Raw genomic sequence first — 23067 nt, 5'->3', positions numbered from 1 at the left:
CTACATGGAACAAGGTGTCTCTCCATAACAACTCACAACTCTAGAACCTAATAAGTACCTTTTTTGTGTGCCTGCTTATATGGATGTGCAAAAGTCACAGAGGGCAAAGAAGGCAAATTATTTCATGGATTCATAAACTTGGCAGGGAGGTAGCTGTGATGAACTCACATTAAAAGAAATCATTGCTCTTATACTGTAAGCTCAAAATGGAACTGCAAGAGAATTTTACTGACACACATATCCCACTACAGACTATCTATTGTAGTTACCACAGCATTACTTTCTCCAGTCTTTCTAAAGCAATGTAGCTCACTCCCAATGAAGTTAATCTTAAATGAACCAAAAGCATGTTAATCGTTTGGAAAGGATTTTCTTGTCACTTAAAAAAACACTCTAAGAAATGTCAGAACACTTTAATTTTAAAAACATTTTAGCTTAGTTTTAATTATTTAAGATACTAATGTGAAGCAGAACACATTTTAATGTTACTCAAAATTTTGTTGAAAACAACAAAAAATAAAAATGGCAATAATCACAATGGGTCTTTCACTAATTCTATACAGTTATGACAAGATTTGCTTTGTTTAATTGGTCAGCCCAAACCAAATGGCAGATCTAAAACAATCCCCAGTACCACTGACGGATACAAGAAGCAGCAATATAAAATTCATTGCCTGGAAGCAGGTTCACAAAACCAGTTTCTTTTATTCTAAGAGTAAATATATTATATTTTCACTTACTGATATACGAAGGTTCATTATATAGTTCATCAGAAAGGTCACTATCAAAAAAACGTAACAGCTTTTTTTTTAGTTCTAGTTTCTTTTGGGAATAACTCAGTAATATCTTGTTAAATAACTTTTATAAACCAAAGGTACAAATGGAAACCTCTCCGAGATAGTGAACACTTCTGGAAATAGAAATTTGGCAGGCCCAGCAAAACACTGCAACAGAATATTTATTTATTATCTACATTTTTCAAAATCATCATCATCATCATCATCATCAATGATCATGAATCATCATCATCATCAATGATGATTTCTCAATCATCATTGAGAAATCAATGATGATTTCTCAATCATCATTGAGAAATCAATGATGATTTCTCAATCATCATTGAGATGATGATCTACATCATCATCTCAAAGATATACACTCATCAAAGGAAATAACCATGACTTTTCTGAAGCCTGGTTTCTATCCACATTAATAGACCGAAGCAAAGGATCAAACGGACATCCAGGAACACAAATTAACAAGCACAAAATCTTCAATATTAATCATATCTCTTCCTCTACTCTGTTTGATCCTTTGCTTTAATTTGGGGCAAACAAAAGCAACAACACTAACAAAGACTTTTTTGTCTACATATCTTCTAAGGCAAGGTATGTCATATTAGCCACTGCCCACTTTCTGCTATTTACATGATCAAAAGAGGATATATTTTGTTTGAGAAAAATAAATGAACATTAATTACTCATTAAAAAGAAACAGTCAAAAATAACCAAAAGCATGTCAGTTCACAAGTGTGATGTTAACACTGATTTGTGCATCATAAAATGCAATGCAATGAAACCAATATACTGTTAGCATTAAACTCTAGAAGCAACCTACTTAAGATCCTGTTTGTGTTGATGGCTATTTTTATTACTTTTCTGGCTGCTGTGTTTTATTTTCTGTATACATATATGCAGTCTCTCTTCTCTCTTTCCCCATTCACAGTCATGTACTTCAGATGCATGGCCAATTCATTTAATTAGTTAAGTCAGCCAGTCTTAATTAATGTCACTGTCATTTGGTGGTTAGCACTAGAGACAAATTCTGTAAAGAAGAAACTGACTTCTCTTGGATGAAGCAGCATGTATTTATCAATTTATTAAATTGCCACCTTTATCTGTCATTTGGGAATTAGTTCAGGCAAACGTAAATCATCTCACTTGTGACTTCCTATTCCTTCATTCCTATATTCCTGTCATCAAATCTCAGGCTGATCTGGAGTGTGGCATGAAAGCAACACAGACAGAGAACAGATCTAACTCCTCTTTATTGATACAACTTTGCCCCCAAACGTCCCATTTACTACAAGTCCTGGAGCAAAACTCTCACATGCACCTTCAGCAGCCTCTGGCTGTGAGTAGTCAAGTAAACCAGGTTTATCCAAACAGTAACCAGGGCCAGCAATCCAGTAAGCCAGGTTAGCAAACAGTAACCAGGGCCAGGAGTCCAATAAGCCAGTTTTTAGCCTAACAGTAATCTCCAGGTGTTGACAAGTGCACACAAGACTCCAGATTCAATGCTTGTTCCAAACAAATGCCCCTCCCACTAGCACCTCCTTATATCTCAGTCCCCAGGTGTGCCTTATGAAGGGGGACGGGCACTCTCCTCCCTCATAGCCAGCTCAGTCTGAGTTGTTCTCGCCTTTTCTCTTCTCTTCATGCTTTAAGATCATGAGGGGGTGCTCCTTGCTCTTTGCCTGAGCTCTGTCTCTCCTGCTCCTCCCTGTCTGCAAGCCTTTTTAATCCTGAAAAGCCTTGCCCAAACTGACTCTGCCCTTCCCCAGTTTCCTCAAGGCTAACGGAGCTGCTGTCTCACTCTCTTGTTGGCTCTTGTTCCAGCTCATCTTCTCCTGCAGATGGAGGCATGACACCCATCCCTCAATATGCTCCCTCTGTGTGTGTGTGTGTGTGTGTGTCTATGGATGGATGGACAGACAATTTTAATAAAATATAACTCACCTCAGCTGATCCTAGTCTTTTTCCGTTAAGATTTTCACAATCATTGGTTATATCTTCTTCAATCAAAGATTCAGCCCTTCAAGAAAAAAAGTATAACAAATACATCTTGTAAGAATGTTAACATCTTTGTGGAGACAGAGGAAATGCCTGAAATTAGCCTACATTTATATCTCCAATATCTACATACTGACCTACTCTTCTGCTCAATTTCAGTCCAAATACTAGGCTAAGATTTAGCTTTTTCACTTTCAGTTGTACTCATACAACCTGGGTCAACTCTCAGGATGAACAACATGCTTAAATTTCAATTGCTTCATCCAACCTGATATACTACAATCTCAAATTTGACTACAGAAACTAGTTGAATCATTGCTTCTATTCAACTGCCCATTGTCTATCCTAACTTCAAAAAAGGTAATAACTGAGAGGCAAAGAAAAACATATCTCACTTTAGCTTTTCAAAATGTGATCCAGAGTACGAGTACTCTCTCTCTAATCTTTGACTGCTCAAAGGCATATCTTCTATATTCTTCAATTCCTGCTCTTTTGGGGGAGATGAACTTGTTAGTTCTTCTTTAAAAACAGTATCAAGGTATTCCTGAGGTTCAGTTTTCTCTTCACACGCTCTTCGGGAGGAAAACTGAGGCAATTCATTGAGACAGTTGATTTTCTCTTCTGCAAAATCAATTTCTGAAGCCTTGGCTTTACATCCTGCTTTGGGGATGGAGAAGAATTTGGAGATGTTCTGAGATTCTTTCCTAGCTGCTTCTGCTAACAGTAACTGCTTCTTAGTAGGTTTTCTCTTTTCATGACTAACCAGCAAGGAGGTGACAGCCTCAGCAATGTCATGCTGTCCTTTTGTTTCAGGGGATTCAGCACCGTTTTTGCATATTTTGTTGGTTGTTTCCTCCTTATCCTCAAGAATGTCACCCATATCCAAAGGCTTGGGACCACAACCACTGTCTTCCTTCCAGCCTGAGCCAATTTCTTCTTTTACAACATTAATGTCATCTCCTTCCTTAACAGATAGAACCTCTGAAGCAGACTGGAACATGCCAGACTTGTTCTGAAATCCAATCCCCATTCTCTTGGGTTTGAACTTGGGGAAAGAGATGAAAAATAGTTACATTTCTAAAATTTGAATTTTCCTATGAACATTTGAAATCAAAAGCACAATCATTTGAGATATTTTTTATTTGTAATGTATACAGAGCTTCTAATATACTGCCTTCACAGAAAACATTTTTTAAAAAATTCAGGGAAATATTCAGAGATGAATCTGCCTTGAAAATAGCCCACGATGAACTGTCAAATATCAGGAAATGTTTTATATTTTGTATTAGGTCATGAAATTTTTAGAAACCATGCCAAATTTCAATTTCAGGGGAATCATGGGTTTTTGATTTTGAAAGCATTCTGTAAAGTTATCCCATTTGGGATACTTTTGTTCAAAAATGGTTCCATATGATGCATAATTTTGGCCAGTTAAAGTTACACACAGACAAAACAGGAGAATTTTAATAGTTATAAACTGGACAACATGTGACACCCTTGTGTCATCCTTGCAGAGTTATTTCCTTATTAGATTTCTCAATGCCTTCAACGATAGAATTAATGTACTGCCTTCACTAGAAAAGTTGGAATACATTCAGAGATATGTATCTGCCTTGAAAATAGCCCATGTTAAAGTGTAGAGCACAATCAAACAGGAAGGCCTGGAAATGTTTTATGACATTTGTATTATGCAAGAAACTATTTGATGTTAATTTTACAATAATAAAGCATTATATAAAATTTGCCAAATTTCAGTTCTATGGAAATCACGGATCCCAGATTTTGGATGCATTCTAAAAGTTAGCCTATTTGAGGTATCTTGTTTCAAAAAGTTTTGCCCTACGGTGTACCATTTTGGCCAGTTCAAGGTTACAAGAAAGAGAATTGTAGTAGTATATGAATGGATATTTTTCCTCTATGGCAAGTGTCTACAGAGATTCTCAGTGATCCAGGGTCATGGTTGTCACAAAGGTGCTTTTTCAAGAGGCAACTGAACTTACATGTTTTTCTTTGAAGATGTTTTGCTTCTCATCTAAGAAGCTTCAAAAGAGCTGAAGAATTTTCTTGGATGAGAAGCGATGCATTTTCAAAAAACAACAACATCCAGAAAATCCAGTTGCCTTTTGAAAAAGCACTTTTGGGACTATATGGCAAATATAACAGAGATTTCTGAAAGCTCAAGAAAATTATGCATAAGACAAAATCTGTTGCAAAACCACCTATCCAATAATGAATTATCAACAAAAGGTCCGTAGCACTTACAGTATTCACTTTAGATGCTTGACAGAAGACCTCATCATGTGTAGCAGTTGATTCACCTTTCATCTTGGGATAGTCACTAATTCCCAAGTCCGGGATGGCATACAACTCCCCATTTTTGGAAGCTTTGTTAATTTCGGTGACCTTTATTGAAAAAGGAACAGAGTAAAAAGGACTATTCAGAGGATACTCTTCTCTGGTACTGTACCATTTTTGTTTCAATATACTAGTCCTCATTTAGTATAAATAATAACCAGCATCTGAATTTCCACTGCTAACTGACAGAGTTATAAAGCACAATGTCATATCACTGCAGTGCTTTGTGACAGAATGTTTGGCACTTCTGGTTGCCATTATTCAGCAAATCACTGGGGGTCTTAAGCGAGGACTTCCTGTGGCCACTAGATGTGACCTCTTGCTGGCTTCCTCATTGACTTTGCTTGTAGGAAGCCAGGAAAGAATGGCACATGGTGATCCTGTTATTGTGGGATACTGTGGCTGACCTGAGTACAAGCATCAATCATAACTATCACTTGTTCAGCACTGTCATACATTCAAATGGTTGCTGAATGAGTGGATGTTAAGCAAGAATTATCTGTAGTTGCAACAAGCAGGAAACCCATGTAAGGAAATGCTGAGGAATTAGGCGTTTCTTATATAAAGCAATTAATTTAGCATTACCATGATTCCTGATCAGGTTCTTAACAATCTAACCCGGATTAACCTTAAACTATTCCTCCCTTGTCTGAACTCTCATTCAAATGTCTTGAGCACGGATAGCATGGACTCCCCCCACTCTATTTTGTCAAAAAAATAAAGTTCTTACTTTACTATGGTTTATTCAAAGTAGATACACCCCACTTTTAAATGCATATCTGTCCAAAACTTAAATATAGAAATGTGAGAAATTAACAAATAAAAGAACAAAATCTTAAAAACAATTGTGATCAATGAATAATGGGATAAATTTAAGTTCAAGTTGTACTTAAGATTCCACTGTAGTGCCAAACTATCAAGGCAAGAAAGGGCAATCCAAATTGGGACAGCATCACCCTCTGAGAGTGAGGCAATTTCAAGGAGAAGGAAGTAGACCTTTAGGTGCCTGTCTTTCAAGCCACTTATTTATACTTATCTGAAATGAAGTGAGATTCTGGAAATTACAGAGGATCACTAGAAGTTGAGTGCGCAATTGTTACTAAATTTTGGTCAATGGTATTCCTGCTCTGCCTCTGAAAGGAAGATTTTGCCACTGAAACTGACACTTATTTACACATCAGATTCTTATAGAGCCACAGGAAGAGTTGTGCAAGTCTCCATTTCAGTGTTAAAGAATAGCTTCCAAACCATGCAAAAGTGATCAAACCTTCAGCTGCTGGACCAATGCATTTTTCTAGATGTCCCAAGCCACTTGTCTACTTTCATTTGACTAGAAGGCTCTGCCAACATTTATAGAAGAAGTAGGGTTTTTCCCCTTTAATCCTTTGTGAAGTTTTATTCTGTTGCTGCAATCATATAGTTTTAAAGAAGGGCGGGACAGCTGTACTGCTGACACAGACACTGCAGATTATTTCAAAGCGTACATTTTTGAGAAGATATTCAAGTGTGATGCAATGATTGATCTAAAAACTGCTACAAATCTGATTATTACTGAATCTGCATTTTGTTGAAAATCTACATACTGATAGGGATGGCAATAGCACTTTACAGTAAGTCAACAATAAATACACCACCTTTTTTCTTTATGACCACATGTTTCAAGAAATCCAGCTATCAGAGAGAATTCTGGCCCACAATATTAATCTCCACAACTATTTATTACCTTCTTTAGAACTGATGCCTTGTATAGGTTTGCCATCTTACTAGTCCGGAAAGCTTCATATTCCATCTCTACAGCACATGCTAGAAGACCTGAACTAAAACAGACCCATAGTTTGAGCAGCAGTGGCCGAAGGCATTTCTCCAAATACAAAGGAAATGCTCCATGTTTTCTTAGGTGTCATTGTAGAATCCACATTGCGACAGTTGGCAGTTCCAAACTATTGCCTGAATGCAAAAATACTGGTGGCAATTGATTATTCTTCCCCAAATAAAGAGACAAAAAACAGTAACCCAAAGTTATACTTTTCCCTTCAATATTTCTAGTTTATTACACAAATAGGTCTAACCTGCCTATTTCTTTTTGCAGTATGGTGTATTTTTATAGTACATTGCTAACCTCTGATGGAAACAAAGGGAATTGCAGTATTTAGATCGCAAAAGAAAAGATCCAAATATACTTGGATCATTCAGATAATCACATTCGGGTAAGAAAAAAGTTTACCCAGTAATACAAGAACAACCACGTTAACTGCATAATTGGATTCCAACAATGGCATTTGCTGGAGAACCAACATAGCCATCCCTAAGAATGTACATATTTAGAGCTTTAACTTGGGAGCATGATGACGTTTTGTGTGACTTGTGCAAATTTTTCCATGGTTCAAAATATGGCAGTGGTATGCAAGTTTACTCATTTATAGACTGTCTTTCAAGAAGAAAAAACAAATCCCAGGGCAACTTTAGAACAAAAATAGCAATAGAAATAGAACCAACACCCCTCCCCCCATTAACATCCCCACAGACGTTATTTATTTCTTTAGCTCTCTTTTAAGACTAATGGGAAATCTGGGAAATCAACATATTGGAATTTCCAACTGATATAAGTACACACAGTTAGATTCAATTCCATCTAATCCAATATCGGTGCAGGACCTACATAGGCAAAAGCTCAATTTCCTATAGTTCCTTCCCTATCCAAAGATTTCATGTCCCTTGCAAGGGCCATGAAGGAAAGGCTGGATGAAACTACAGGGAAGAGCCGAAACTCTTATACTTAGTAGTGCTTCTATGTAGTTCTTCTATGTAGTATAGAGCTCTTATATTTGGTCTGCATCTTTGCCCTTAATTTGTCTGAATGAGGCAGGGAGGAAAAAGATTCAAAAGGAGCTCTGGGACTCTTCCACCAAACTGGATTAGATCTACCTATCTGTGACTGGTGCTGCTTGCCGATTGGTGACCAATGCTTCTTCCAGCATCCTAAGGCAGTGTTCTCGAGCCTAAAATAAAAAGAGGACATATGGAAGTGTGTTCCTTGCCAAATGATGTATGTGCAGCAGGATAATTTCTAGGACCATATCTGTCCTGCTACCCTAATAATTGTTCCAGGAGTTAGGCTTACAACATTACAGCCCAGATTTACTTTTTTTTTGCTTATTAAGCTTGTTTAAAAAGTACTCCAGGCTTAAAATGAAGAAAGAGTGAGCCCAATACAATAATTGTTTGGTGTATTCATCGAAATCAGGATACTTATGACAAATTGCAATATCATCACTATCTGATTTTTTAAAACATGTTTTAGGGCATAAATAAAAAGGTTTCACACAGTTGGGATGATAAGGATTGAAGAACTCTATACCATGGTCTGCTGAACAGCTAAGAAGTTTTTTAAATCAATACCTGTGTGTGAATGTTACATCATATTGGAGACAAGTAGTTCAGAATGAACTGAACTGCACTACGTAAAAGCTGGGGCTAAGAGTTAATATGGTTCTTTAGCTCTCGATGTGGAAGAAGCAGTGAAAGAAAGATATTTGAATCCTCATCACAACATGAATATTCAAGTGAACAGCACATTTTCTTTTACTGAATAAGGAGATTTGCTCTACTAGTATAAAACAAAGTTTTATACTAGTTGCCATTACAGAAACTTAGTGGGATGAAACCCACAAATGGAACATACAGCTAGAAGGATTTAAATTATTTAAAAGAAATAGACCAAATAAAAAAGGAGGTGGAGTTGCACTATATATAAGAAATAACTACATCTGAATAGAGCACAACAATGATGAGAACTATCTTGAATGCATTTGGGTCAATATTAAAGGTGGGGGGGCGGGGCGAATGACATTGCCATAGGTCTATACTACAGGCCACCCAACCAAACAGAGGAAGTAGATGACCTTTTTGCTAGTCAGCTAACTAAGGTATGTAGGAAGCCCACCACAATAGTATTGGGGGATTTTAACAACTGGGAAACAAACTCTGCACCAAGTGGAAGATCCAACAGGTTCCTAATGAACCTAGCAGACAACTTGTTTCCCAAAAAAGTAGAGAAGGGAACAAGGGGATCAGCCATATTAGACTTAATTTTCACTAACATAGAGGAAATGATAGAAGGTGTTGAAGCCACAGGAACCCTGAGGGCAAGTGACCATGCAATATTGGAATTCAACATTATGCAAATACAAGTAGTAGAACAAAGTAAAACTAGAGTTTTGGATTTTAAGAGAGCTAATTTCAATAAACTTAGAGAGAGCTTGGGAAGAATGCCATGGATGAGAATCCTCAAGGGGAAAACAACTCAAGAAGCTTGGGAAATTTTGAAAAATGAGATTACAAAAGTCCAGTCTAGCACAATACCAATGAAGAAGAAAAATAACAGCTCCCAAAAGAAACCAGCATGGCTGCATAAAGAACTCTCTGACAAATTGAAAGACAAAAAAGTTAAGTATAAAAAGTAGAAAGAGGGGGACATAACTAAGGCAGAATATCAGCAAATAGCCCGAGCATGTAAAGATGAAGTAAGGAAAGCTAAGGCTCACAATGAAGAAAGGCTTACCACAAAAGTAAAAAATAACAAAAAAAGCTTCTTCCAACATGTTAAAAACAAGAAAAAGGTTAAGGAAACAATTGGTCCATTGCTGGGAGAAAGTGGCAAGAAGGTGACAAGCAACAGGGAGAAAGCAGAACTATTTAACTCATTTTTTGCATCTGTCTTTATACAAAGGGATAAAACAGTCCAACCTATCAAAAACAGCACCACAAAAATCAGATTATAGTTATAGTTATAGTTATAATTACTTTATTTGTATGCCGCCCTTTTCCCTGAGGGGACTCAGGGTGGCTCACAATTCAGGGGGAGGGAAGGACAAAACAAGTTACATACATGAAGACAATACATCATTAAAAAGTGCAACAGTCATACTATTCGGGTGGGGTTAAAGTCTTTAGCCCCAGGCCTGTCGGGACAGCCAGGTTTTAAGGGCTACAAGGAAGGACTGGAGGGTGGTGAGGGTATGAATCTCCACGGGGAGTTCGTTCCAGAGGGTCGGAGCAGCCACCGAGAAGGCTCTCCTCCGGGTAGTTGCCAGTCAACATTGACCGGCTGATGGAATTTGGAGGAGGCCTAATCGATGGGATCTTATTGGCCTAGTGGAGGTAATTGGCAGTAGGCGGTCTCTCAAGTACCCAGATCCAATACCATGAAGGGCTTTGTAGGTAACAACTAGCACCTTGAAGCACACCCGGAGATCAACAGGCAGCCAGTGCAGCTCGCGGAGGATAGGTGTTACGTGGGTGAAACGAGGTGCACCCACGATCGCTCGTGCGGCTGCATTCTGGACCAGCTGAAGACTGGTTTCCTCCAAGGACCGCTGGAGCTGAAAGGCCACCACCTTCTCAACAACCTTCCCCATAAAGGGGAGGTTGGAAACTGGACGATAGTTGTTTAGAACGGCTGGATCCAGAGATGGTTTCTTCAGGAGGGGTCTCACCACCACCGCCTTTAAAGCGGGGGGAAAGACCCCCTCCCGAAGGGAGGCGGCAACAACCGCCTGGATCCAGCTCCGTGTCACCTCCCTGCTGTTAACAACCAGCCAGGAGGGGCACGGGTCCAGCACGCATGTGGAGGCACCTACAGCTCTCATGGCCTTGTCCACGTCCTCGGGGGTAACAGCTTGAAAATCAATCCAGCGATGACATACCAGATTATCCCTTAGTGCCTCGGCTGGTTCTGCAGAATTGGAGTCCAGGTCCGCCCGAAACCGAGCAACTTTATCCACGAGGAATTGGACGTAGTCCTCAGCCCTGCCCTGCAAGGGGTCACCCGTATCCCTCCTATTTAGGAGGGAACGGGTTATCCTGAACAGGGCGGCTGGGCGCGACTCAGAGGAAGCAATCAGAGTGGCAACACAAATTGAAATAGGGAAGAAAACGGTAAGTGAGCACCTGTCTACCCTAGACGAGTTCAAATCACCAGGACTCTGGGTTACACCCCAGAGTTCTGAAGGAATTGGCAGATGAGATCTCAGAACCACTGAACTATATCTTTCAGAGATCCTTGAGCACCAGGGAACTGCCAGAGGACTGGAAAAGAGCTGATGTGTTTCCCATCTTCAAAAAGGGGAAAAAAATAGGTTCAGGAAACTATAGTCCTATCAGCCTGACCTCAATACCAGGAAAGATTCTGGAAAAGATAATCAAGCAACAAATTAGCGAACACTTAGAAGTAAACAAAGTAATAGCCAAAAGCCAACATGGGTTTGTCAAAAACAGATTATGCCAGACTAATCTTATTGCATTTTTTGACAAAGTGACAAAATTAGTGAACCAGAGGAATGCCACTGATATAGTTTACTTGGACTTCAGTAAGGCATTTGATAAGGTAGACCATAACCTACTACTAAATAAAGTAGAAGAATGTGGGTTGGACAGCATCACCACCAGATGGATTCGTAACTGGCTGACCAACCACACTCAACGTGTAGTCCTCAATGGAACTGCATCTACATGGAGGGAAGTATGCAGTGGAGTACCCCAAGGCTCTGTTTTAGGCCCAGTACTCTTCAACATCTTCATCAATTATTTGGATGAGGGAATAAATGGGGAACTCATCAAATTTGCAGATGACACCAAGATGGCAGGAATAGCCAACACTCCAGAAGACAGGCTTAAGATACTGAAGGATCTTGACAAACTTGAACATTGGGCAATATCTAATAAAATGAAATTCAATGGTGAAAAAAAGTAAGGTTCTATATTTAGGCAAGAAAAACAAAATGCACAGGTACAGTATAGGTGGTACCTTGCTCAATAGTAGTAACTGTGAGAGGGATCTTGGAGTCCTAATGGACAACCATTTAAATATGAGCCAGCAGTGTGCAGCAGCTGCCAAAAAAGCCAACACAGTTCAAGGCTACATAAACAGAGGGACAGAATCAAGATCACGTGCAGTGTTAATACCACTTTATAATGCCTTGGTAAGGCCACACTTGGAATACTGCATTCAGTTTTGGTCGCCACGATGTAGAAAAGATGTGGAGACTCTAGAAAGTGCAGAGAAGAGCAACAAGGATGATTAGGGGACTGGAGACTAAAACATATGAAGAACGGTTGCAGGAACTGGGTATGTCTAGTTTGATGAAAAGAAGGACTAGGGGAGACATGATAGCAGTGTTCCAATATCTCAGGGGTTGCCACAAAGAAGAGGGAGTCAAACTATTCTCCAAGGCACCTGAGGGTAGAACAAGAAGCAATGGGTGGAAACTAATCAAGGAGAGACGCAACTTAGAACTGGAGAAATTTCCTGACAGTTAGAACAATTAATCAGTGGAACAGCTTGCTTCCAGAAGTTGTGAATGCCCCAACACTGGAAGTCTTAAAGAAGATGTTGGATAGCCATTTATCTGAAATGGTATAGGGTTTCCTGCCTAGGCAGGGGGTTGGACTAGAAGACCTCCAAGGTCCCTTCCAACTCTGCTATTGTATTGTATTGTAAAGTAATCCAAAAGAACTTTTAGAAACCTTTCTACATTATTAAGCACATCTGATATTAAAAGGTCTCTCTCTTGCTTTCAAAATTCCATGCATGAGAGCATCTGGTGGCGCAGCGGATAGAATGCAGTAATTCAAGGTGACTCTGCCCACTGCCAGCAGTTCAATCCTAACCAGCTCAAGGTTGACTCAGCCATCTATCCTTCTGAGGGTGGTAAAATGACCCAGATTGTTGGGGGCAATATGCTGATATTTGTAAAGTGCTCAGAGAGTGCTGCAAAGACACAGAGTTGCACTGAAAGGGTGGCTCCACCTAAATTTTGATTGATCTTGACTTTACCTAGGAAACATATCTGTGCTATATTTTTCTTCAGTTAGTCTTCAATTTGAATATCACAACTTAACCAGTTGACAACGAATAATAAGTAAACTGTATTAAAATAACCTGTCTTGAAAAATACTTCCACTTACCTTTACTGTAATTCTAGCAATTTTCCTACTGGCTGCATCCTTCAAGGGACAATCACTATCTACCAAAAGGAGCAAATAAACAAGCTTAGTTAATAAATTCTAATATGTTCTGAAACGTTTCATAGATGGGAACTGTAACTGTATCAGACTGCAGAACAGAACTGTTTCTGTAAATGTGTTTTGTTACTTCACCAACCCATGTCTAGATTTTTTAAACTTCCTTTCCCAGCATATACTATTCTTACACTCGAGGAATTCATGTGACTCTCTATGGCTCTGGGTGTTTCTTGCTTACATCCAGTTGGTTGATGCATGTGAGGAGGATCTATCCTATTAGCAATTTGGAAATCTGCCAGTTATTTCACTTTTGGGGTAGATCATAACGAAAATGTATCATTTTACTGACATTTACCCACTATTTATTATGCTTCAATTTGCTTACATGTTTTTGGTTATCTCTTAAATTTTCAATAGCATAAAAGCCATTCTGCTGAGGCCAATTAAAGAAAAGGCAGAGTTTATTTATTTTTTCTTCATGTCATTAAGTGTCACTTAAGTTACAGAATCAATTGTGTTGTCTTCTACTTCATTTTACCCATGATGAGATAGCTCTAAAACACATTTATATGATACCCAAACCCTATTATTAATCAAACATCTGTATTTATCACAGATTTCCAGAATGGTATCTGGCACTGAGCAAAGCAAACTTCTAGTGAAAGTCTATTTTTGTCGGTGGTGGACTTAAACCCAAATGTTTTAGCAAGGAGGTCTTCATAGGCAATTATATTACTGTATTTTTCGGACTATGAGACACACTTTCTTTGTCTCCCAAAAGGAGGTAAAAATGTCTGTGTGTCTTATAGATTAAATACTACCAATGCCCCTGCCACCCACCGGCCATCTTTTGGCCTCCGCACCCCCCACTTTTGGACCTTTTTTGGTCCGTTTGGGGGGCTTTTTTTCAGCCCATTTTTGAGAATTTTTTTGACCTGTTTTTTTTTTAAAAAAACGGCCTCAAAAGAAGGACTGAAAAAACCTCAGAAACAGATCAAGAAAAGCCTCAAAAACAGGTCACAAACAGCCTCAAAAACGGGACAGAAAAAGCCTCAAAAATGGGCCAAGAAAAGCCTCAAAAACAGGCTGAGAAAAGCTTTGAAAAAGGGCCGAAAAAAGCCCCCCTAAAAGGGCCGAAAATGAGGCGCACAGAAGCCAAAAACCTTTTGTTGTTGTTGTTGTTTCCCTCTTTTTAAATTTAGGTGTCTCTTATAGTCAGGTGCTTCTTATAATCCAAAAAATAAGGTATCTGTAAATCAGTCCAACATGGAATCCTGGGGTCATTAATGTCATATACAAAGAGCAAATTACATTCTAATATCCATTAAACAATCTTCTGGTAGTAAATATTAAATCTAGAAATGTTGCAGGCCTACAGTAAACAGAAAAACTAAGAAGGATTCCAGCAACTATTACGTATAAAATGAAAGCTCCTTTTATAATGAAATCAAAGTTCAAATTTTTGCACCTTTTTCTTCTCTCTATGTGACTGGAAGCATCACTTTTGAGCAAGATGAATAGTTCCCACCTGTTCTTCATTACTCTAAACTACCATCTAGTTTAAGGTTATTTGTTTTTATTTCTATCAAACTAGCCCTCATACTAGGGCAGGGATCTGCAACCTTAAACACTCAAAGAGCCATTTGGACCCATTTCCCACAGAAAAGAAAACATTGGGAGGTACAAAATCTGGTTTGCTCACTGCTCTTGCAGTGCCTTGCGCAGCACACTTAATTTTAATGTGCTTCACAATGGGGGAGACAACATCCCTTCCTCCTCCTGGAGCCCATTAAGATGCAGAGAATTGGCTGCAGCCAACCCGGGCCAGCGTCTCAGGGCAGAGATCAAATTGCGTGTCTCCCCAAGCGACTGTGGTGTGCCTAGCACCAAGTAGCATTGGAAGAAGCACTCGTAAGATGAGAGGCAAGTACAGGAGCGCTTCTCTCCCGGTCTCCTGGAATATGGAATATGACCTGGAATATGGAGCAGGTCTCCATCCCACTGTCACCCTTACCTTCACAGGCCATACGAGGAGTGACTGGGAAGGGAGGATGAGGGGCAGGGCCAGCCAGCTGACAGTGAGCCACAGCAGTGGGATGAAATGCAGCTCGGGAGCCACACGTTGCCAATACTCATAATAGGGTTTATGCCTAGGCTAAAGTATTGATTGACTGATTATGCATCTCCATAGACAGGATATTTTCCTGGACGCACTATCCTCATCTGATCCTTCAGACCTTCCAATGTAGCACCCATTGCTGCTGTAATTGAATCCCTCTCTCTTACAGGCTAAACTCTATACAGGCTTTTATTACTGTCAACTCTTCAAAAACACCCATGCAAACTTTATCCAAAACTGATATGTGAAATAATATTTACCTGGAAGAACAAAGTTATCATTTTCAGCTTCTCTGCCCTAAAGATATAAAAAAAGATGGAACTTAAAGAGATTAAACAGAAACAGCACATTTGAAATGACCATAGGAAATATTGCATGCTACAACTTAACTAAGAATTTTGAACTAAAAAAAAATCAATGTATTTAAATAGTTTAAAAATTTTTAAACAAAATTACTTAGGTTAATTGACAGGATTAGGATTAATAACAATAATCCTTCAATGTATGTGGCAATTATGGTAATTTATCTTTAAGTGATTAAAGTAGAGATCTGCTAAACTTATCATATACAGTATCTTCATCTTTTGATCTGTACAAGTAAATTTTGGATAAATATTACTAGATAATATTCTAGTCACATAGAAAAGACTCAAGAAAGTGCTTAGAAACAGAAATAATTTAAAATTGCAGTCTCACATGTGAAGAAACCCAATTCTTCTTATCCTTGAGTTGAGATCTGTGTTTGGTCTATGGGTTAAGGTACCAGGCTAAAAATCAGAAGACTGTAAATTCTAATCTCCCATTAGGCACGAAAGCCAGCTGTGTGGCTTTGGACCAGTTACTTTCTCAGCTCAACCCATGTCACAGGTCAGTTGTTGTGGGAAAAATAGGAGGAGAAAGGAGTATTACGTATGTTCACTGCCTCAAGTTATTTATAAAAATAAGAAATGTAGGATATAAATGAATGAATAAAATTAAACAATTCTCACTATGCTATCCAAACTCAGTGCAAAATTACCCACTATTTTAAAATAGGAAATACATGAAAATATAATGCAAGGGCTAGCAATCCAAGAATTGCGACTCCCCTAATAGACTTTTAGTTACATATTTACAAAAATATTTACAAAAAGTACATTAAAATTTAATTGATTTAACTGATCTTTAATCATATATTAGAAAAAAGTAATTTGGAATTGGAATTTAAAATTTGTATGCTGCCCACTCCCATTGGGACTCTGGGCGGCTCACAACAAGACAAAGAAACATTTAAAATTTAAAAATAGAAAATACAACATTAAAATGCCACTTCATCCATTCCATCTAAGCGGGGCTGGATATCAATCAACAGCCCCAGGCCTGCCGGAACAGCCAGGTCTTGACGGCTTTATGGAAGGCCGGGAGAGTGGTAAGGGTCTGGATCTCTACGGGGAGATCGTTCCACAGGGCCGGCGCAGCAACAGAGAAGGCCCTCCCCCGGGGGGCCGCCAGCCAACATTGTCCGGTTGATGGCACCCGGAGGAGGCCCAACCTGTGCAATCTTGTTGCTTGTTGGGAGGTAAGTGGCAGGAGGCGGTCTCTCAGGTAGCCAGGTCCTAAACCATGTAAGGCTTTAAAAGTAATGACTAGCACATTGAAGCCTCTCCGGAAACCAATGGGGAGCCAGTGCAGCTCGCACGGCTGCGTTCTGGACCAGCTGTGCCAGCGTATGATCTCACCCAGCGGCTTCATGTAGATATTGAACAGGAGGGGAGACAGGACCAAACCCTGCGGCACCCCATATTTGAGGGGCCTAGGGGTCGATCTCTGTCCCCCAACCAACACCGACTGCGACCTGTCCGAGAGGTAGGAGGAGAACCACCTTAAGACGGTGCCTCCCACTCCCACCTCCCGTAACCGTCGCAGAAGGATACCATGGTCGATGGTATCGAAGGCCGCTGAGAGGTCAAGGAGCATTAGGATAGAGGAATGTCCTCTATCCCTGGCCCGCCAGAGATCATCGATCAGCACGACCAAAGCAATTTCTGTGCCGTAACCAGGCCTGAAACCCGACTGAAAGGGATCCAGATAATCTGCTTCATCCAAGGTCTGCCGGAGCTGAAAGGCCACCACCTTCTCAACAACCTTCCCTACAAACGGGAGGTTGGAGACTGTGCGATAGTTGTTTAAAATGGCTGGATCCTGGGATGGTTTCTTAAGGAGGGGTCTCACCACCGCATCCTTTAGAGGGTGCGGGAAGGATCCCTTCAGAAGAGAGGTGTTAACAATCCTCTGGAGCCAGCCACATGTCACCTCCCTGCTGGTCGAGACCAGCCAGGAGGGAGACGGGTCCAGTAAACAGGTGGAGGCACTCACCGCTCCCATGGCCTTGTCCACTTCCTCAGGAGCGACAAGTTGAAACTCGCTCCATAAAACCCGATCAGGACCTTCCCCCGGCGCCTCGGCTGGTACCCTCCAAGTAGAGTCCAGGTCTGTCTGGATCCGAGCGATTTTATTTGACAGAAACTGAACAAATTCCTCAGCTCTACCCTGTAAGGGTTCGTCCGCATCCCTCCCTTTCAAGAGGGAGCGCGCTATCCTAAACAGGGCGGCTGGGCGAGATTCTGCGGATGCAATAAGAGCGGAAAAATGTGCACATTTTGCCGCCCGTATCGCCACTAGATAAGTCCTAATAAAGGCTCTTAATTGTGTTTGGTTGGATTCGGAGTTACTAGCCCTCCAGTGTCGCTCTAGATGTCTCTTTTGGCACTTCATCTCCTGGAGTTCCTCGGTGAACCAAGGAGCCCTCCTGGATCCACTGCCGCGGAGAGGCCGTAAAGGTGCAATCCGGTTTAGAGCCTCCGCTGCTGCTATATTCCAAGCAGCGACCAAGGACTCTGCCGGACTGTGGGCCAGAGAGTAAATAAAATAAATAATAAATGAAATTTTCAAAGTGGGAAAATTCTTGTGAAATGGTCATCAGTCACAACTTCTCTGGTTTTTATGTAATATTGTCTAAAATCTTGCCTACTTTAATGTCTGATTTTTAAACAGAAACTACTGTCTTTGTTTGTACTCTAAAAGCCCTGCAACAATTCTCACCAATTTCAATTTAAATACAAAATAAAGACAAAATCCCACCCATGCTCAAGTACACTACATGCTTCTACCTATTTTGGACACATCTTCACCATACTCTATGCAGCCTCCGGTCACCCAAAGGATGCATGTATCTGTGATGAAGCACTAAAGGTGCCCCCAAAATATGATTCTCTTAGCAACAGAGAAAAGCCAGAATTATATCCAGTTTTTAAAGCAACTGAATGGCTTTCTTCCTATTAGTATTTGTACAAGGTTTAGTCTTAATATTTTAGATCAATTCTGAAATCTTACAGGTAGTCCATTGTTCTCTGCAAATGGAGGCTGGACAAGATCTGCATAAAAGGCTTTGCAACTGAGGGAAGGCCTGAAGCACCAAAGCCTTCCCTCTGTTTGCAAAGCCTTTGCCATCAGAGTACTTGCATCCCTTCGGGCCTCCATTCTTGTCAGAAAAAGCCTTTCCTCAATAGCAATAGCAATATTCCTCAATAGCAATAGCAATATATAGACTTATATACCGCTTCATAGGGCTTTCAGCCCTCTCTAAGCGGTTTACAGAGGCAGCATATTGCCCCCACAGTCTGGGTCCTCATTTCACCCACCTCGGAAGAATGGAAGGCTGAGTCAACCTTGAGCCGGTGAGATTTGAACCGCTGAACTGCAGATAACAGTCAGCTGAAGTGGTCTGCAGTACTGCACCCTAACCCCTGCGCCACCTTGGCTCAAGTCCTTTGCCGACAAGAATGGAGGCCTGCAGGGACACGAGCCGCTTCCAGGCTCTGTTCTCATTGGCAAAGGCTTTTTGCAAAAATGACTGGAGCCTATAGGAATATAATGTCTCGTCCCTGTAGGCCTCGGCGAGCCTTTACTCAGGACAAAAATGCGGCAGAGGCTGAAGAGGAGATAGCTCCATTGAACATCGAGATCTACGTAAGGTAAATGACCTGGTTGAGCAGGATGGGGGGGGAAGGGGGAGCATGAGATATCTCAGTGGGTCGAGAGAAGCACTCGTGGCCTTTTCCTCCCTGAAAAACCTCATGCACTTAATGATCCATGCATTCCATTAGCGAATACGTGGGCAAAAGAGGGTTCAAGTTAGGTGATTCACTCCTACAAATCCTTGGGTTACGAATGTAATTGGCAGGCTCCATTACATTTGTAACTCGAGGATTATCTGTAATAGGTGAGCCTCTATCTTCTATAGAAAGCCCTTCCACTTACCCTGCGCAACTTCATCTGTTTGTTATAGAAAATGTTCCATTCCTTTTTCTGGCTGTCCTCATTAACTTCACCCACACTCCTGGTATCTTCGTCATATCTGAATAATAACTCAGAAAGATTTGGAAGTTGAACAGGAGAATCATGCAAAATTATACCAAATCTTAAATTAGGATCAAAGGCCAATATTCTAGGTATTAGGATTAAACATCAGGATTGCGGACCCTTGTATAAACAAGATTGGAGTTTTACTACAAAGTAAAATGTAACTTAAAGTTACTAATTGCATTTGATGAATAAACTAGATGAATAAACCATGATGGGCAATGTGTTTCCAATTCAAATTCAAATTTCAAGCGCACTCAGAAGTTCACTAACTTAGCCAGCATGACAGCTGATGAATGTTGATGGGATCTCTATTACAATAATATCTAGAAGGTCACATATTGCCTGCCCCAGCACAAATATAATGGAAACAATTTTGTATAGCTATGTAATATAAGAAAATGCCTTTAACTTTCATCTAGTGTGCTACAAAGATTAAAAACAAATATTAGAGTAAGCTGTTAAGATAAGCACTTGGATCTTACTCTCTCTCACAGGAAGAAAGTGATGCTGAAGGTAAGCTTAATTTTCCAACAAAAATTAGCAAATCATCTTTTTACCAACAACAGTTGGCAGATTGTTCTAAGAAAACTCATTTTCCTGAACATTTTTGAGGGTTAACCCTAACCCTAACTTAAAGTCAATTTGGGAAGCATGTGCAGGAGGGTATTATTCTACCATATGGACATGGACATGTTCCATCTCCCGATTTTATTTTTAAGGCCTGCAGCCTTCCCTTAAGAAAGGAAATAGAAATAAGGCAGAATAACTGTGCAGCCCCACAAGGGAGAACAGCAGCTTTTACTTGCAACACAATTGAAAGCATTCTGAGATCCAGTTTTACATTTGTATTAAAAGAATTGCATAATTACATTTAAACATGTAAAAGCATTTCTATAACAATTAAAAATCATATATAGTTCTTATGCTCCTTATTCTTGAGCATTTTGATTTCCAAACTGAGCTACAAAGAGTAATTGTGCAATATATTGAAGTGACAGATTCATGAAGAAGCTGTGGTTTTTGAGATCATCACTTTAGTTCACTTACACAGAAAAAATTCTCAACTTTTGTCCTCCTTAGTCAGGAGAATCATCAAAATCACCAAGGGGGGGGGGGGAGACAAAGAAGAACAGTTCTTATTTGGCCAAAAAACATGTCTCTTCCCGGTTAGTTAATGCAGACCTACCTTTCAAAGCCACCACAGCCTCGCTTTCCTCCTCCATACAGTTCAGGGTCAAAGGCATTCCAAGATGAAGCAGAAGGTCCAATATAGGTTCTACTCCAACGTTTGGTGCTATGCTGTAATGCTTCTACTTGCTTCTTCACTGCTGCTGGATTCTTACAATAATCACAGCTTCTGTTACATTGGGGAACATCATCTCCAAAGTAGTTGGCTATGGCAGCATGGCGACAACTAACAGGCAAACAAAAAGCAATGTTAGATCGAGGAAAAGTAAAGGAAACAGAGGAAACACTTTTTCTTACAGTGATTTGAAAGGTTCAGAGACTTTCTAAAGGTGACCAAGTTAAAAATACTCACAGGATAAAGACACAGTGACACAAAGAGCATTATTTGCTTTCCAAGCTTTCTAGACTACTGAAAAATGCTAGCCTTCTATTTTGAGATAATTTGAGTATACCGTTTGGTAACCTTAATGATCAGTTGACAACCTCTCCTACTAATCTCTAACCAGAAGTTATAAAGGCAGTTATAACACATCAAAACCACAGGCATTTAAAATTATAATGAGGTCTTGTTTTAGGGTTGATTCATATTAACCTTTCCCTCCATACACGTTTTTCTGAATGTTATTGGGCAGAGTGTCAAGTGGAAAAATATGCTGTATGCTGTTCAGGTTTGAGCAACCACCTAACTGGCTGGATGAATGGAACTGTCTGTACAGACCATAAAAGGTCAATAAAAAGCAGTCCTTGTTGACTGAACTAAAAGATACCTTTGGGAGAAGAATAATCTATTTCTGTTGACAACATTAAAAGAAATAGAACAAATGCCAATGAACCAACATTCTCCTTTCCATCCTTGCCAGTTAGCCAGGCTCTTCATGAGATGGAAATTACTATTTAATAGAGACTTTCAAAAACTTATTTTTTCCTAGTATATTAATTTCCAAGCACACCACAAATGCAGTTATACACATACAAACTGAACATATATTTTGTCTCATTCTACATTATCAAAGGAATGTGGGCTTCAGTTTATTTCCTATGATAGGTACAATAGTCTAGGACTGTGATGGCAAACCTATGGCACGTGTGCCACAGGTGGCACATGTAGCCATTTATTAGGGCACACGAGGCGTTGCCCTGTCAGCTCCAGCATGCATGTGCACGCTGGCCAACTGACTTTAACTTTCTTTTAAGGCTGTTTTTTGCCCTGAAGCCTCCGGAGTGTGAAAAACCGGCCCTATGGGGAACCCGGAAGTTCATGAACCAACTTCCGGTTTGTTCATAGGGCCGTTTTTCACCCTCTGGAGCTTTCATGAGGCTTCCCTGAAGACTCCAGAGGGAAAAAAAGTGGCCCTACGAGCAAACTGGAAATCACTTCCGGTTTGGTCATAGGGCTGTTTTTCACCCTCCAGAGCCTTCAGGGAAGCTCCTGAAGCCTTGGGGGAGGAGAGCGCAGGGGAGGCTCCTAAGGTCCTAGAAAGCCTCTGGAGCCTGGGGTGTGTGTATGTGAAAAAAGCACGCCAAAAGCAGGGAGGGGGGAGTGCTGCATGCATGCTGGGGTTGCGCACACATTGCATTATGGGTGTGGGCACACCTGCTCACAAACCCCCCACGCTCCCCTTGCTTTTGGGACACACTCCATAAAAGGTTTGCCATCACTGTTCTAGGAATTCATTTACAATATTTCTAAGCACTGGCACTTTTTCTTATTCCAAATAATATGAAAACCCAAACATCTTCCATGTGAAAGCAGGCTTATGCTGGAAAGATATGAACCATGGTAACAAAGTATTTTTGTGGCATTTTAAAAAAATGCCTTTAGAGGCATTTCCCTATTGAATTCTAAGAAGGAAGGAGTAAAACTTTCCAAGAGTCAGGACTATTTTAGCAAAGATAAAACAAACACCTGTGTGTGCTAACACAGGACTGCTAGTACCCATCCGGTTGAGAAACCTGTATCTGTGTCAGATACTCAGCTAGTGGCTTAAAATCCCGGAATAAAAAAAGTTAGGATGGGGAAGAGAAAAATTTAATGCTACAAAGCTACCCTTATCAGTTCTGCAAAGTGACTCTGACTCACACAGCTCTTGGGCTGAAAGAAAGCCTCTTTTCACAAGCAATGAAAGATTATCCGGTTGAATTTTTTTCTTCATGTCCTTCTAGCAATTGCTAGCATTACCCAGCTAG

General features: G+C 40.2%; 1 protein-coding gene across 3 annotated transcripts in view; it reads right to left on the bottom strand.

The window, feature by feature from the left end:
- RECQL5 (RecQ like helicase 5) overlaps positions 1–23067 on the bottom strand; it is a 76396-nt gene that overhangs the window by 7245 nt on the left and 46084 nt on the right. For all 3 annotated transcript variants that reach the window (XM_087709932.1, XM_087709930.1, XM_087709933.1), the window contains exons 9-17: positions 20879–21106; positions 19588–19684; positions 15549–15585; positions 13113–13171; positions 8073–8146; positions 6871–6964; positions 5055–5195; positions 3188–3837; positions 2739–2814 (exon numbers count right to left, since the gene is read on the bottom strand). In XM_087709932.1, coding sequence (XP_087566058.1) covers positions 2739–2814; positions 3188–3837; positions 5055–5195; positions 6871–6964; positions 8073–8146; positions 13113–13171; positions 15549–15585; positions 19588–19684; positions 20879–21106 — 1456 coding nt within the window. The remainder of the gene's footprint in view (positions 1–2738; positions 2815–3187; positions 3838–5054; positions 5196–6870; positions 6965–8072; positions 8147–13112; positions 13172–15548; positions 15586–19587; positions 19685–20878; positions 21107–23067) is intronic.

Source organism: Thamnophis sirtalis, unplaced genomic scaffold, assembly GCF_051295495.1.
Source record: "Thamnophis sirtalis isolate CommonGarterSnake01/CBP01778 unplaced genomic scaffold, rThaSir2_p1.2 scaffold_3, whole genome shotgun sequence".
Taxonomy (NCBI): domain Eukaryota; kingdom Metazoa; phylum Chordata; class Lepidosauria; order Squamata; family Natricidae; genus Thamnophis; species Thamnophis sirtalis.
The sequence above is the reverse complement of the archived record's forward strand: the minus strand, read 5'-3'. Positions and strand labels throughout refer to the sequence as shown.